The sequence below is a fragment of the Protopterus annectens genome, chromosome 8.part0 (assembly GCF_019279795.1).
Source record: "Protopterus annectens isolate FY-2018-M chromosome 8.part0, PAN1.0, whole genome shotgun sequence".
In the NCBI taxonomy this organism is placed as follows: Eukaryota; Metazoa; Chordata; order Ceratodontiformes; family Protopteridae; genus Protopterus; species Protopterus annectens.
Window position 1 is genome coordinate 772,346,931 of NC_056741.1, and position 15,055 is coordinate 772,361,985.

Genomic DNA, 15,055 nt, shown 5'->3' on the forward strand with positions numbered 1-15,055 from the left:
TACAGTGACCTCCGTTAACATTCTCCCCTCTGCCGGGGGGGGGGGTGGTTCTGTCTTCTGGAGTGTCTAGGGCAAACCCTTGGTAGTTATGGAACCGCAGACATTTTCCCTTATCTAGTTATGGAAAAATTATCTTTTGTGGGGTTGAAAAACAGATTCTAATGGTAGAGTTTTCCCCTCTTGATACAAAAATAGGGCTAGGCTAGACAGAATTTACATTTTACAGGAACATGTTTATTTAATTGTAGGTATTGATACACATCCAATAACTATTTCAGATCATGCACCAGTGATAACTAAAATAAAAGCAGAGTAATGAAATAAAAGTGAGACACTAGCACTTTCCCACCTGTTGAAAAGAGAGGAATTTAAAGAATGGCCAGTGGAAATTATTCAGGAGTATTAGAGAATATAGAAATTTGTTCTGAAAGTATAGCTTGGAAGTGGGATAAAATTAAAGTGGAGTTTAAAAAATGGGGTGGAAATAAAACAAAGGGAGATATGGTCAAGAAGTAACAAGAAATATTTAGAGGGACTGACAAATGTTAAGGTTTTGCAAAATAGTGGGATTCTTACAGAACAAAAATAATTCTGTTCCCTCACACATATTGGTTCAGCCATATCCATATTTATGGGGAGATGTAAAATGAAGTTTTTAGAAGTATGGATTAAAAATTATTCAGGTGGGGCAGTTAAGGATATGTGGGAAGGGAATAAACAAAAAATACAAAAACTGAGAAAATGTGAACTCTGTTATATGGATATCAATAGTAAGATACAATCAGTTAAAACGTTGTTAGCCCCTTTAGTCTTATACAGATGTCAGGCATATTTTTATCAACCAGAGAAGAAGTTGTGGATCACAATTAATAAAGGTGAAGGATGTTATCTGGGAGGGGAAATCAGAGAGAGTCATTTGGGATAGACTTATTCTTCCAATAGAACAGGGCAGACTGAGATTACCTCATTTGAAGGGGTATTTCAGCACAACACAGACAAGCCTCCGATACAAAGCAGAAAGCTACAAATCAAAGTGGAAAGATATGTTGATGAAACAGATGAAAGTGGGATTTTAGATGAAGATCTTTAAGGGGAATAACAATAATCATGCACAATATTATATTCATAAAGTAGCAGAAAGTATTCGAAGACCTCAGCCAAACCAAGAATGGAGAAAGATTCTGCAGGTAGGAATGACTGCAATTAGGGATGCAGACTATAGGCAAAAGGGGGATGGAAATTATTGGAGAAAACTAGCAAAGGAACCAATGTATTGGGAGCAAATAACTAGAGAGGATTAGGTAAGAGAATGGGAAGACAATAAGAATTTATTTGTACTGCAGGTTAGAGATTGTCTTCCCTATCTAGGATTGATATTGGAGTATAGGGAAAGACAACAAAATAGGGTGGTGCTAAATGAAAGACCAACAGTGCTAGAGTTTTTAGTAGAATCTAGAACGGAAGCTGCCATTAAAAAGGGCATTATTAGTAGAGCATATAAAATATTGCATGATTACTTTAAGAATCAGTCAGAGGAGGTTAGGAGGTTAGAAAGGATTGGGAAGAGAGACTGGATAAGCATTTCACAACGAAACAATGGGACGATATATGTATGTATGTCAAATATGCAATGAAATTTAGACAATTTAGGATTTTGGTTTGGGAATGTTGACAGAGATGTTATTATGCCTCAAGTAGACGCCAGTGAATCTTTCCTCGAGTATACTGCAAATGTTGGATGTATGATGGGTAAGAATGAGGTAATTTAGAACATATTTACTGGGACTTTATTGAGTTGGCAGACTTTAAAGATTCCTGGCAGACTACACTGTTGGCGATACTGTGTGAGCAAATTGGTGTAACTAGGGAAATTATTTTTCTGAGCTATGATACAGAATCGGAATTGCTTAGACACAATAAGGCCTTGCTGAGTCTAATTATGTTGGCTGCCAAACTAGTAATTACTAGGAAATGGAACTCAGAGTCTAAACTAACTGTACTAGAAGTGGTGAATATAGTAACAAAGATGAAACAAATGGAATTTGGATCTTTAGAATAGTGTAGAAACTATTTAGATAGGAAAAAATGGGAATTGTGGGAACACTGCATACAGGTTGCAAATTAGGTTTAAAAGAAGGCAAGACTTGAATGAGCTATGTTATGTTTGACTGACAATAATTGGGTAGATTATAAGTGATATATAATGTTTCTAAATAGAATTATGTCGGTATGGTTATTGATGTAAAATGCTTGCAACCGGGATTGTTAGTATGATTTGTTTTCATTTATATAAATTTATGATCGACTATGTCATAAGTGATAATTTAGTAAAGATATTTCTGGATTAAAAATAAAAAATACCTTCTATAGACGTAGTTTGGTTTGTACCTCTCTTTGTGTATATTTAAATTTGCCATTTTGGAAGACACTGTCTTAGGGGCGACTTCTTTGCAGAATAAAACTGAAGTAAGGGAAGTCATTTGGCAGCTTGGGCTTAATGCAACTACCCTGCTTGGTTTAAATGATTTTCTGTCTTTAAATTGCATTTTAAAACAACTTGTAGGTGAGTTATAAACCAGGAGATGGTCCTAAGCAAATGTCTGTCTAGTTATCTACTATATATTTACTATTAACTTTTTTTGGTAGTGTTTTTGTATTTTTATATTCACCTTCCCCACGTGTATATATTTAAGGATAGGGACTGAAAGCAATGCACCTTTTCAAATTCATAATAATGAGATGTGAAAATGTGATTCCTTTTCCTGGTTAAAGGGAATGTACTGTAGTACGCTAATGATTGGCAGTGGATTTCATGGTATGACCAACCTTCAAAGGAGGCACACCCATTCATTACCTGCATGTCTTTAAAATTTTATTTGCTTTCTAAACCAGTGTGGCTGCTGTGAACTTCTGGTACATTCAGTGCTGTTTTTAATATAGTGAGGGTTAGTTTAATTTCTTTTCAGACAGTTTCATTCTGTCTTTTTTTTCCAATTCAGGTCTGACTTTTGTGTAACTCAGTGTAGCAGTTTGCTAGTTTGTGTTTTATTTTGCTTTTATTCTTTTTAGATTTTACATTTTAATCTTGTTACATTTTGTTTATAGGAATTGATTTTGGTTGATAAACTCATTTTCCTCCTTTTTTCTTTGTGGAGGGTTTTATGTGTGTATTTTTGTTCATCTTATGTAATATCTTTCACCTTCCATTCCCAAAAAGGGGGCAGAATTACAGTGTTTGGTGATATGGGTGATGCTGTGGGTATGCTGGTAATAAAAATGTCTACACTTCAGTTCAGATGGCCTGTTTTTATCATACTATATTATTGCCAGTTGTTAGGGTAAAGTATTAATGACGTATTCTCAGATGTGATTCTTCACGGAGAGTGCCAGATAGTGTGTAACACCCCCCCCCCCAAAATAAATTAAAAGGGACTTTTTGTTGCATTCATGAATCTTGGATACATTTTCAAAAAAGATAAAATAGCTTATGTTCTAAGTTCCTGTATTATGTTATATCTTATCTCATAGATAGGCATGGAACGCAGGCTAATTAAAACAATGATGTACTCTTACCCTAATGAATGAATTTCTTTTTTGCTGATAAACAGGTACCATTGCTCCTGAACCAGTAGTGTCTCCACCGAGTTCAGAGCAGTATGTGACAGAGACTGATCTACTTGCTTTCAGCACGGAACCAGTTACCCAGGGAACCCTAGATATAGGTAAGGAAATAAACTGTAGGGAACCACAGGAAAAATATTAGTACACAGTTTATATCAGCTGTTTGCAGTTTTCATAATGATCAGAGTATTCCAGAAGTTTACAAGTGGCTTATGTCAAAAGGAAATGGATTTTAATGTTGCAGCCTGAACCACAGTCTCTTAATTTTAGTGATATTCTTCCAGGACTGAGGAGATGATAGAGAGATTTCTGACAGAGAAGATTTCTTTTTTTTTAAATTTCATTTTTTTCTCTTTTAAAGGCTTACTTAAAAATGAAGATTAATGAAAATGTTTGAAAATTCTTGTACTACATGGAACACCACTATTATGCATCAGAATCAGGGAGAGGAGAAGCTTGTTAGCTTCAGAAAGGTGTTTAATAATGTTTTAAGCACTTAGCACCTATTCACACTTATTCTTATGCTAAAGAAACAGTTCACACAGAAACAGGACATTATTAAGTGCTTTTTTCTTCTTTTTTTTTTTCCACCTGAAGTGTTTACTGACTTCCCATTGCTCTTTTTGGATGGTTTTTTTTCCTTTTTGTGTTGTTGTTGTGTTTGTGTTGTGTACTTAGCTGCAACTGCTAACACCACTACTTTTTTTTTTTTTTTTTTTTTTTTTTTTTTAGTCAAATGCAGGTGAAGCTCTGTACACTATAAAAGAATTATGATCAGTCCTGATTATGGATGTTTGTTCTGAACATGGATGTCAAGACTCGGGTCACAAGGTTTGCCTTCAAGTTGAATTTCTTGACACCTGTATCTTAAACACACAACATTGTGGTTATGATTGTAGACCTGATCATAATCATTTATATCTGTTCATGACAACTATTAGCAAGTATTTGTCAGTGCTGATTGTTTAGTGATCACAAATCTGTGATCAGGAAAATGAGAGGTTATGAGGCAGGCAAGAAATAGAAATTAACTGTGTAATCTTTCATTGCTTTCAAAATATTGTGTTACACAACGTCTAAAAGTGGTGGGCCAGATATGTATCCAATATTGGGCCATTGTTTTTAAGTTATGCTTGTACGATGGGTTAAATTTGCTGCTCAGATGCCTGTGTTGGTGGCATAAAGGGATAAAGTCTTGTCTATAACCCAAATGACTTGGGTTGAAGTAGTGGTTCAGATGTTTGTTAGTGTAAGCAGGGAGGATGGGTGTGTCCACCTGGGAGGGTTTCACATACTCTGTGCACACTCGCATGGGTTGACTTCCCTGGTGGAAACACGAGAAACAGCTTTACAGTAATTCAGGTGTGTGATAGTGTAGTCCTGCTGATGTCATCTACTTGCGTGAGAGGTAGTGCAGGGTTGGCGTCAATTGTATGCCCCACCAATAAGTTGTTACTGGGTTTTTGCAGGGGCTAGGGCAGAAATCAGGGCGTAACTGTCAAACCAGTCCTGAAGTATTTCTCTCTTGGCTGACTCTCATTTGATGAAGGAATAAGTAATTTTTTGATGAAGTACATGCTAAGGAAGAAGTTCAAAAGCTTGTCCAACAAAAAGTGAGCTGTGAAACATAAGGAGATTCTGCTTCTTGTTCTTCTGGTAATAGACCATGGAGGGAATGCTCTAGTGAAAAGTTTTCCAGTGTTTCAATGCAAAATGCTTGAGAGATGGAAAAGCACAGGAGTTGACTACAAGTATTGGGACTATGATGGAAATGAAGCAGAGACTGGGTTTTGGAGATGGAGATGAACAGGAATAGAACAAGAGTATCTGGAAGTATTAGACTTTCTTGGACTTAGTTAAACTTGTAGGTGACTCTAAAACATATGCCCTATTTCATGTCTTAAAAGTTTGGAATTAGTAACTTGAAAATTGTCAAGTTTAGGATTACAGAGCAACAATTATATTTGTGAAACATGATGGAAGAAAATCTGGAGGAAATATTGGACTTTTTTGGACTTTTTTAAACTTGTAGGGGACTTCAAATTATATTGCCTACTTGGTGTCATTAATGTTCTGGAAAATACTCAGGAGAGGGAAAAAGGAGGGAGAAAGTTAACTGTAAGTAAAACCAATTTTTTTCTTCATACCACTTTTAAAGTAGTGTATGATTTTCTTTTCATTTTATAAAGTGGTCTTTTTCAGTTAAAGTGTAATGAGAATACTAATGTAAATAGGTGCTCCTGTTGTGCCTTTTTTTGCTTCTTATCTCTTTCTCCTTGTTCATATTTAAGAAATGTAAGCACTGCAGTATATAAAAAAAATTGGGTAACTGATTAAAGAAAAATGAGCTTGCTTTTTATTATTGTTGCATAGGAGAATGACTGGATTAAGTCTATTACCTTAATCTAGTAACAGGTTTTAAGAAAAAAAAACAAATAAATGAAAAAGATTTTTGAAAATTGTAAGGCTTTTTTCTAGTAAACCATATTCTGTCTGGTTCTCATGTCTCTAACAGACAATCTATTGAGAGAAATGGATTGGAGAAAATGTTTTCTGAAGGCATTCAAGTGTTTTCCCAGTTGAGACAGCACATAAAGGAAAACTCCAATTTAGAAATAATTTTTTTTTCATTATATTTTTGTTTTCTTAGCTACTTCAATGACTCAACATCACTCCAGGTGCTTCTTTTACAATTTTTAATGCGTTTCCCACAAAATGGTGGTTGACAGGGCCTGCCAAGGTAACGTGATTTTCTTTTCTTGCTTTCACTCCTTCTTTCCAGAATACATTTCAAGTCCTGTTTATATGAATCATACTAAACATAAGGAAGTGGTGGTGTTTTCTCATGCTATTAAGATAGAATGCAGGAGTGTTAAGCACTGTCATTTAAGACACCTTCTGTAACAGAACTGCTTCTATATTTCCTTGACTGAGCCTTATTTATGTGTCTGTCAGAGCTTGTTCTATGTTATACTTAGCTGCTAGCTATTTCCAGAAAAAAAGATGTTAAATAGAAGACTTTTGCAAAGGGATTCTTTTGCATTTCTAAAGAATTTGACTGCCCTTCCCCCACAGTTTCATGTTGAGGTGCGACAACTCAGTGCAGTAAATCATTGCTGCATTATGTAGAGCTGACAGTTATTACTGTTGAGGGGAACAGAAAGTAATGCGTAAGGAGTGACTCAAAGTCAGTGTGTCTCTCTTCCCATTGATCTGGGTTCCAGATATGCATCCATTTCTGGAATGATGCCACAAAAGTAGCTTAAAAGATTTTTTAAACCATATGAGTGCAAGTAGTTGATAAGGCTGCCCCTGTCTTTCCTTCTGCAGAGCAGTCTTCAGTTGGGCAGCTCCGTCCTGTCCATGGGGGTGGTGGGGTTGCAAATTGTAACATTTTGATACTTGACAAGAAAAAATATTTTCTGACTTTTCTCTGAATGTCACAGAAATCTTTGATGCTACATTTTAGTCATCTTAATATATAAAGAATTATAAATAACCCAACATTTAAAGCTTAGCATTTCTCTACTCTATGCTGCTTATGTAAATTTCTCAGAAGAGGTGACATCATCATCATCATTAGCCCCTTTTTCCCATTTTTCTATATGGGATTAGGGTATCATGTTAACTGTTGCCAACTCTCTTGATTCAGTGCCATACTCCTGCCTTCTTCAACACTCATGCCTGACTTCACTGATCTTCTTTCACACAATCCATCCACCTCTTTGCTTAACGTCCTCGCTTCATCTTACCTTCTTCCTGTCTGTCCCAAATCTTTCTCACCAGATTATCTTCTGCTTTTCCACACATGTGCCCAAACCACTGAAATCTGTTCTCTTTGATCTTTTCTGCAATTGGAGCTACTTCGGCTTCTGCTGTTATGTTCTAATTTTTTCATCTGTCCCACAGTGTGCATCCTGTCACCTTTCTCAGGCACTTCCTTTCCATCATCTCTAGCTTCTTCAACTGTTCTGCCTTTACGGCCCAGGTTTCTGTACCATACACTAGTACTGGTTGCACCACTGTCTTGTGCACCTTACTTTTTAATTTCTTTGGCATTCTTCTGTCATAGAATACACCTGATACTCTATGCCAGTTGGCTGCAGCCCCTCTGATTCTAGCTTAGACCTTTCCATTCTGACTACCCTTCTCCTCAACTGCTCCTCCCAGATACTTGAATCCCCTTCTATCTGTATTCTTAGCTTCTTCTGATTTCTCCAATTTGCTTCCATTACCACCATCATGCCATGGGCCTTCAGAATTCCATTCCATTCTCCTATCCTTTCCTGAAGTTCTAGCTCAGCATCTGCCTGTACTGCCACATCGTCTGCATACAGCAGCTTTGTTGATCCATCTCCTCCAACTTGTTTGCTGATGTAGTCCATCACCAATATGAACAGCAGTGGGCTCAGAGCTGAACCCAGATGTACACGCATACCCACTGAGAACCTCTCAGTGAGGCTGAACACTGTTCATACTTGAGTCATTGTGTCCTTGTATGTAGCTTGCTCTAATTCTACCAGTGTTTCTTGGACTAAAAACTGTCACAGTACTGCCCAGATCAACTAATGTGACTTTGTCATATGCTTTCTCCAAGTCTAGGAATGCCCAGTTGGACTCTCTCCTCATCTCTCCCTTCATCTCAAGTATCTGTCTCAGTCCAACCATCTGGTCAGTTGTGCTGCATCCTGATCTGAATCCAAACTGTTCATCTCCCATCTTGCATTCTGCTACTCTGCCTATCTGTTTTATCAATCACCCTCCCCAGAACCTTCATGCAGTGTGATAGGTGTTTGATGCCTCTGTACTGCCAACAGTTGTGGCTGTCCCTTTTGTTCTTGTACACTGGCAAGAGTGTGCTTATTCTCCAGTCATCTGGGATACGCCTTTCTCTTTACACTGCTGTTAGTACCCTCAGGAGCTATTTCTCCCCTATCTCACCCAGCATCTTTATCATATCTGCTGTGACCTTTTCTGAGCCTGCTGCTTTCCCTGACTTCATCTTCCTTAGTGCTGCTCTTACTTCTTCTAGGGTGTGCTCCTCCTCTTCTCTCATCGTAGGCTGTTTCTGGGCAGTACTGCTTCTGTGGGTTTTTTTTCAGTCAGAAGCTGCTGGAGATACTCCTTCCATCTGCCTTTGATGTCCTCTTGGCTGCTGTGCAGATTGTTGCTGGCATCACTTATGAAGGGTGTCTGACTAGCTTCTTTATCTTTGTGTATTTGCCTTGCAACCTGATATAGTTTCTTTGTGCCCCTTACTGAGTCCCTTTCCAGTAGTTGGCACAGTGCCTCCATTGCCATATTTTTTTGCTATTTCAACTTCTTTCTTGACTTCTTTGTTAGCCAACCCATAGTCCTTCCTAGTCTGGTCAGCCTTTTGTGTCTGCCACTTCTTCCTGCACTCCTTTTATCTTTTGTTGACTTCCTGGACTTCTGCATTCCACCACCAGCTGTCCTTATGTACCTTATTTCCATACCTGGCTCAGCCGCATATCTTTTCTGTAGTCTTAACACATGCTGTTTTTAGGCGCTGCAATTCTTTTTCAACTCCACCTATTTCCTCCGCATCTAGAGGTCTAGAGCCCTGACTAACTCCTTGAACTGTTGTACTTTCATTCCAGTCAACTTTCAGGTCTTCAGCCTGGTCTCTGTTGACCTTAGAGCCTTCTCTGACCACTGCTTGCAGCTGATTGTGGCAACTAGTGGTTTATGCTGTGGGCCGACTGTTTCACTGGGGATGACTTTGCAATCATGGATTCTGCCCAGTACCTTTTCCTTACTAGGAGGAAGTCTACCTGAGTTGCATGTTGATTAATCTTGTATGTGATCTTGTGACTGTCTGTCTTTCTGAACCATATGTTGGCTACTATTAAGCTATTTGCCAGACAGAAGTCTATAATAGCTTCTCCTTTTTTATTCCTGTTGCCCCATCCGTGTGGACCCAGGCACTCCTCATATCCTGTTCTGTCTGTCATGATTTGATTGGCTTGTTTTGCTACGAATCACATGGCTACATAGGAAGCAGCTGTGAATCAATGTTAAGTTGTCCTCCTCTCTGCAGTAAATACAGTGGAAAATACTCTCACAGCTTTCTGTTCTTTTTATAGCAGCAGGATTAATTGCCTGTCTAGGGTTGACAGCATTACCTCACAGGGTAAGCTACATAGCTGTCTGTGGTATGTAATGTAGTCAGATAGAAATTTGTCTGCAAAATATGTGAGAAGTTGAGCTTTAAAAAGTTGTAGGGTAGGTGGTTCTTCCCTTCCTTTGATTCCAAGGCAAGAAAATGTATGTTTTGTAAAATATAAGCAGGTTTCTGGGATCTACAAGATACGGGAAACATATTATAGGGAGAGCAGCAGCCTAAGAATTGAGTTAAGCAGTAGGAGAGGGTGTTTTTTGTCCTTTTAATAGAAGCACAGGCTGTGCCATGTGTCTTCACATGGATAACCTTTCTTGTAGGTTATCTCAAGTCAGAGTGTGTGGCTATCAGTTTGGAACATTTGTTCCTCTTTGGAGTGTAAAGCTTCAGTTTTTGAAGATGTACATACTTTTGTGTGCCATTATTAAGCTAATAGGCTTTAGGAGGTATTGGGACTGTGTTTCTATTTTTGTTTGAGGATTTTCAATAAAACAAAAAGTTCAGTAAGATGTGCCATAGGCTCAGTTTGAGATGGCAAGAAACAACTGTATAGAAGAGTAACCTGCCAAAGAGTGCATGCATGTAACACAAAACCTGGAGCTAGACATTTAAGAAAAAAGCTGTTATACATAAAAGGTAGAAATTGTAAGTTTTCAAGAATGTGATGCTTTTTAATGTCTTTAAACATCAATGGTCTCACAGATCAATGCAAAAAGAAAGATTAGGGAACTGCATTAAAAGTATTGAGTGCAAATAGGCATGCTGCAGGAGACTCACTTGGAAAGAACTGAGCATGTAAATTTGATAAAGGTTTGCAGGATGGTTATTGAGCAAAATACTCAGGGCAGAGGAAGACAGACATACGTTTAGTAATTGCAAGAGGAGCTGTAATAGTAATAGAGATTAAAAAAGGCAATAATGGTAGATTTGTAGTACTAAGGGGCTACTGATAAGGGAGGAGGATTACGGAGGCTTGTATTTATATTCCACCAAAAGCTACTATAATAGCACTTAAGTTTTATCAGCTTTCAGGAAGGAATTTTATGTATAAGTGGGGACTGGAATTTGACTTGCAACAGTGAAGCTCTATCTGGGAGGCCCAGAAGGGAAATTATAACAAAGGAGGGTTGATTGTTTTACGAAATTTTTGAAAATATTTGGTATGGAAGATGTGAATTCAGTACTAGGTGTTTGGAGTGAATTTACATATTATTCCGCAAGATACAAAAATTGGGCTAGGCTAGACAGAATTTAAATTTCACAGGAACATGTGTATTTAATTGAAGGTGTTGATATGCACCCAATAACTGTTTCAGATCATGCACCAGTAATAACTAAAATAAAAGCAGAGTAGTGAAATAAAAATGAAACACTAGTACTTTTCCCACCTATCTGTTGAAAAGAAAGGAATTTAAAGAATGTGTAGTGGAGATTATTCAGGAGGTATTAGAGAGTATAGAAATTTCTTCTGAAAATATAGCTAGGGAGTGGGGTAAAATTAAAGTAGAGTTTAAAAAATGGGATGGAAATAAAATAAATGGAGATATGGTCAAGAAGTAACAAGAAATATTTAGAGGGACTGACATGTTAAGGTTTTGTGAAATAGTTGGATTCTCACAGAAGAAAGAGGAGCAAGTGCAGAATGCTAAACAGAAAATAAGGGATTACCTCGACAATATGCATGAGTTTAGAAAGGCTGGTGTTAAGCAACTGTTTGATAATAACTCTAGAGCACAAGAACTTGTAGCAGAACAAGTCAGGCAGCAGAAAGTAGAAAGGGCTGTCAGCAAGCTTAGAGAACCTATTAAAAGGAAGAAAACAAGGGATCATGTGGAAGTATTAGAACTATTTTAGAAATTCTGTGAAGGTCCGTGTAAAGCAGAGAAATATGGAAATCAATAAAACGTACAAATGGAAAAGTTTATGGAAGAATTAAGTATACCAAGGTTAGAGGAAGAGAAGGCTCAATTACTAACAGTTAGGATAGAAGGAGATGAAATAAAAATAGTGATGAATAATCAGTCAACATGAAAGTCCCCAGGAATAGATGGAATTCCTATGGAAGTTTGCAAGCTAGGAGGGAAAAACCGATAAAGATCTGGAAGGATTTGTTTAACAGTATTTTAAGAGAAGTACAGTCTTCCTGGAAGAAACTGGTAAATGTAGTACCTAAAGAGGATAAAGATCCATTAAGTTCAACTTCATACAGGCCCATTTGAATACTAAACCATGATTACAAAATGTTTGTTTATAATGAGTAAAAGAATGATAAAACTGATGCCAAAATTGATATAGATTAGTATGGTTTTGTGGAGAGGAGGGAAACATTTGACAACATTAACAGAACAGTGATGATCCAGAGGGAAGCAGAATGTAAGAAAGTACCACTGCTGTTAGTGGGTCTTGATGCAGCGAAAACATTTGACAGAGTAAGCTGGAACGTTATGGACAGAGCAATGGAAGCATTTGCATTCCTTGATAAAATTACAAGGTTGTTTGGGAGGCTGTGTGAGGGATCGGAGGTGAAAATTAAAGTGGATGGGATCCTCTCAGGGGTGTCCTCTCTCCCCTTTGTTATTTGCATTATATTTAGAACCACTGGCAAAAAAATAGAAGGGACTCAGAAATTTAAGGATGTAATTTGTATGGTAGTCAAGAAAAACTGGCTAGTATTTTATACCTGACAAAACCAGAAAGGGACATTACAGTCTTCTGGAACATATTGAGACAGTTTTAAATATTCTTGGGATATAAAATTAATAAAGCTCAAAGGCAATAATGGTAAATTATGTACCCCATACAATTTGGTTTAGCCATGTCCATATTTATGAGGATATGAGAAAGTGAAGTGTTTAGGAGTATGGATTAAAAATGATTCAGGTGTAGCAGGTAAGGGTATGTGGGAAGAGGCTAAACAAAAAATACAAAAACTGAGAAAGTTTTATCTCTGTGTCTTACTATCAATATCGATATAACAATCATTTAAAATGTTATTAGTCTCATTAGTCTTATACAGATGTCAAGCATGTTTTTATCAACCAGAGAAGAAATTGTGGATTGCAAGTAATAAAGAGCTAAAAGATTTTATCTGGGAGGGGAAGACAGGAAAGGTCAATTGGGTTAGACTTATTCTTCCAATAGAACAGGACAGACTGGGATTACCAGATTTGAAGTGGTATTTCAGAGCAACACAAATCAGAAGCAGAAAGCTACAAGTCAAATGTAAAGAGATGATGAAACGGAAGCTCAAGAAACAAGGAGAGTGGGATTTTGAATGTAGACCTTTAAGGAGAATAACAGTTATAATATACAATTTTATAATCGTAAAGTAGCAAAGTATTCTAAGAACTAAGCCAAAATGGAAATGGAAAAAGGAGATTCTGCAGGTAGGGATGAATGCAAATTGGGATACAGAGTATAGGCAAGAGAGGGCTGGAATTTATTGGAGAAAACTGGCAAAGGAACCAAGGTATTGGGAGCAAATAACTAGACAGGGATAGGTAATAGCATGGGAAGACATTAAGAATTTATTTGGACTGCAGGTTAGAGATTATCTTCCCTATCAAGGCTTGATCTTGGAGGATAGGCAAAGAAAAAAAAATAGGGGAGTCCTAAACGAAGACCAGCAGTGCTAGAGTTTTTAGAAGAATCTAGAACAGAAGCTGCCATTAAAATAGGAATAATTAGTAGAGTTTGTAAAATGTTGCGTGGTTACTTTAAAAATCAGAGGAGGTTAGAAAGGATTGGGAAGAGACGCTGGATAAACAATTCACAAAGAAACAATGGGGAGATATATGTATGCATCTCAAATATGCAACAAAATTTAGAAGATTTAGGATTTTTGCTTGGGAATGTTTACAGAGATATTATTATGCCTCAAGTAGACTCCAGAGAATCTTTTCTCAGGTAGACAACAAATGTTAGATATGTGATGGGTAAGAAAGAGGTAATTTAGAACATATTTACTTGGAGTTTATTGAGTTGGCAGACTTTAATGATTTACTGCACACTACTCTGTCAAAGAAGATGGGTGAGTACATTCAGTTAACTAGGGAAATGATTTTTCTGAGCTGTGATACAGAATCGGAATTGCTTAATCACAGTAAGGCATTGCTGAGTCTAATTATGTTGGCTGCTGAAATACCAGTTACTAGAAAATGGAGCTCAGAGTCTAAACCAACTGTACTTGAAGTAGTGAATATAGTAACAGAGATGTAACAATTAGAATTTGGATCTTTAGAATAGTGTAGGAACAATTTAGATAGAAAAAATGGGAATTCTGGGAACACTACATACAGGGGAGAAATGAGGTTTAATAGAAGGCAAGACTCGAATGAACTATGTAATGTTTGACAGTGATTGGGTATATAAATGATGTATAATGTTTGCAACTAGAATTATGTCGGTATGGTTTGTGATGTAAAATGTTTGCAACCTGGATTATGTCAATATGATTTGTTTTAATTTATATAAATTTATGATTGACTATATCATACGTGATAATTTAATAAAGATATTTCTTTATTAAAAATAAAAAAATGCCTTATACAGACATAGTTTGGTTTTTACCACTCTGTGTATATTTAAATTTGCCATTTTGGAAAACACTGTCTTAAACCCACAGGGCTGCTGCTAGCAGAATACAACTGAAATAAGGGAAGATATTTGGCAGCTTAGGCTTAATGCAACTACCTTGCCCTGTTTAAATGATTTTCTGTCTTTAAATTGTGTTTTAAAACAACGTACATCTGAGTTATAAACTAGCAGGTGGTCCTAAGTAAATGTTTGCCTAGTTATGTAGTGTATATTTATTATTTATTCACTTTTTCATTAGTGTTTTTGTATTTTTATATTCATATTCCCCACATCTATATGTTTAATATTAGAACTGAAAGCAATGTACTTTTTCAATTTTATAGTAATGAGATGTGAAAATCTGATTTGTTTTTTTATTTAAAGGGAGTGAATGTGCTGTAGTACTCAGTTCTGATGAAATGACGGTATGTTTGAAGGATGAAAACATTAAGCTTGATAAAATGTAATGTTCTTTCTAAACCAGTGTGGTGTTCTTTCTAAACCAGTGTGGTTACTATGAACATGTGGCTGTTTTTAATATAGTGAGGATTTGATTAATTTCTTTTAAGATAGTTTCATTCTGTCTGTTGTTTTTTTTTTCGCAATTCAAGTCTTGAGTTGCATATAATTCAGTGTACCATTTTGCTGGTTTGTGTTTATTTTGCTTTTATTCTTTTTAGATTTTGCATTTTAATCTTGTTACATTTTGTTTATAGG

General features: G+C 36.7%; 1 protein-coding gene across 1 annotated transcript in view; it reads left to right on the forward strand.

Moving 5' to 3' along the window:
- LOC122808343 (torsin-1A-interacting protein 2-like) overlaps positions 1–15,055 on the forward strand; it is a 136,764-nt gene that overhangs the window by 24,822 nt on the left and 96,887 nt on the right. The window contains exon 2 of the mRNA XM_044079310.1: positions 3,609–3,722. Within this exon, the coding sequence (XP_043935245.1) occupies positions 3,609–3,722 (114 nt within the window). The remainder of the gene's footprint in view (positions 1–3,608; positions 3,723–15,055) is intronic.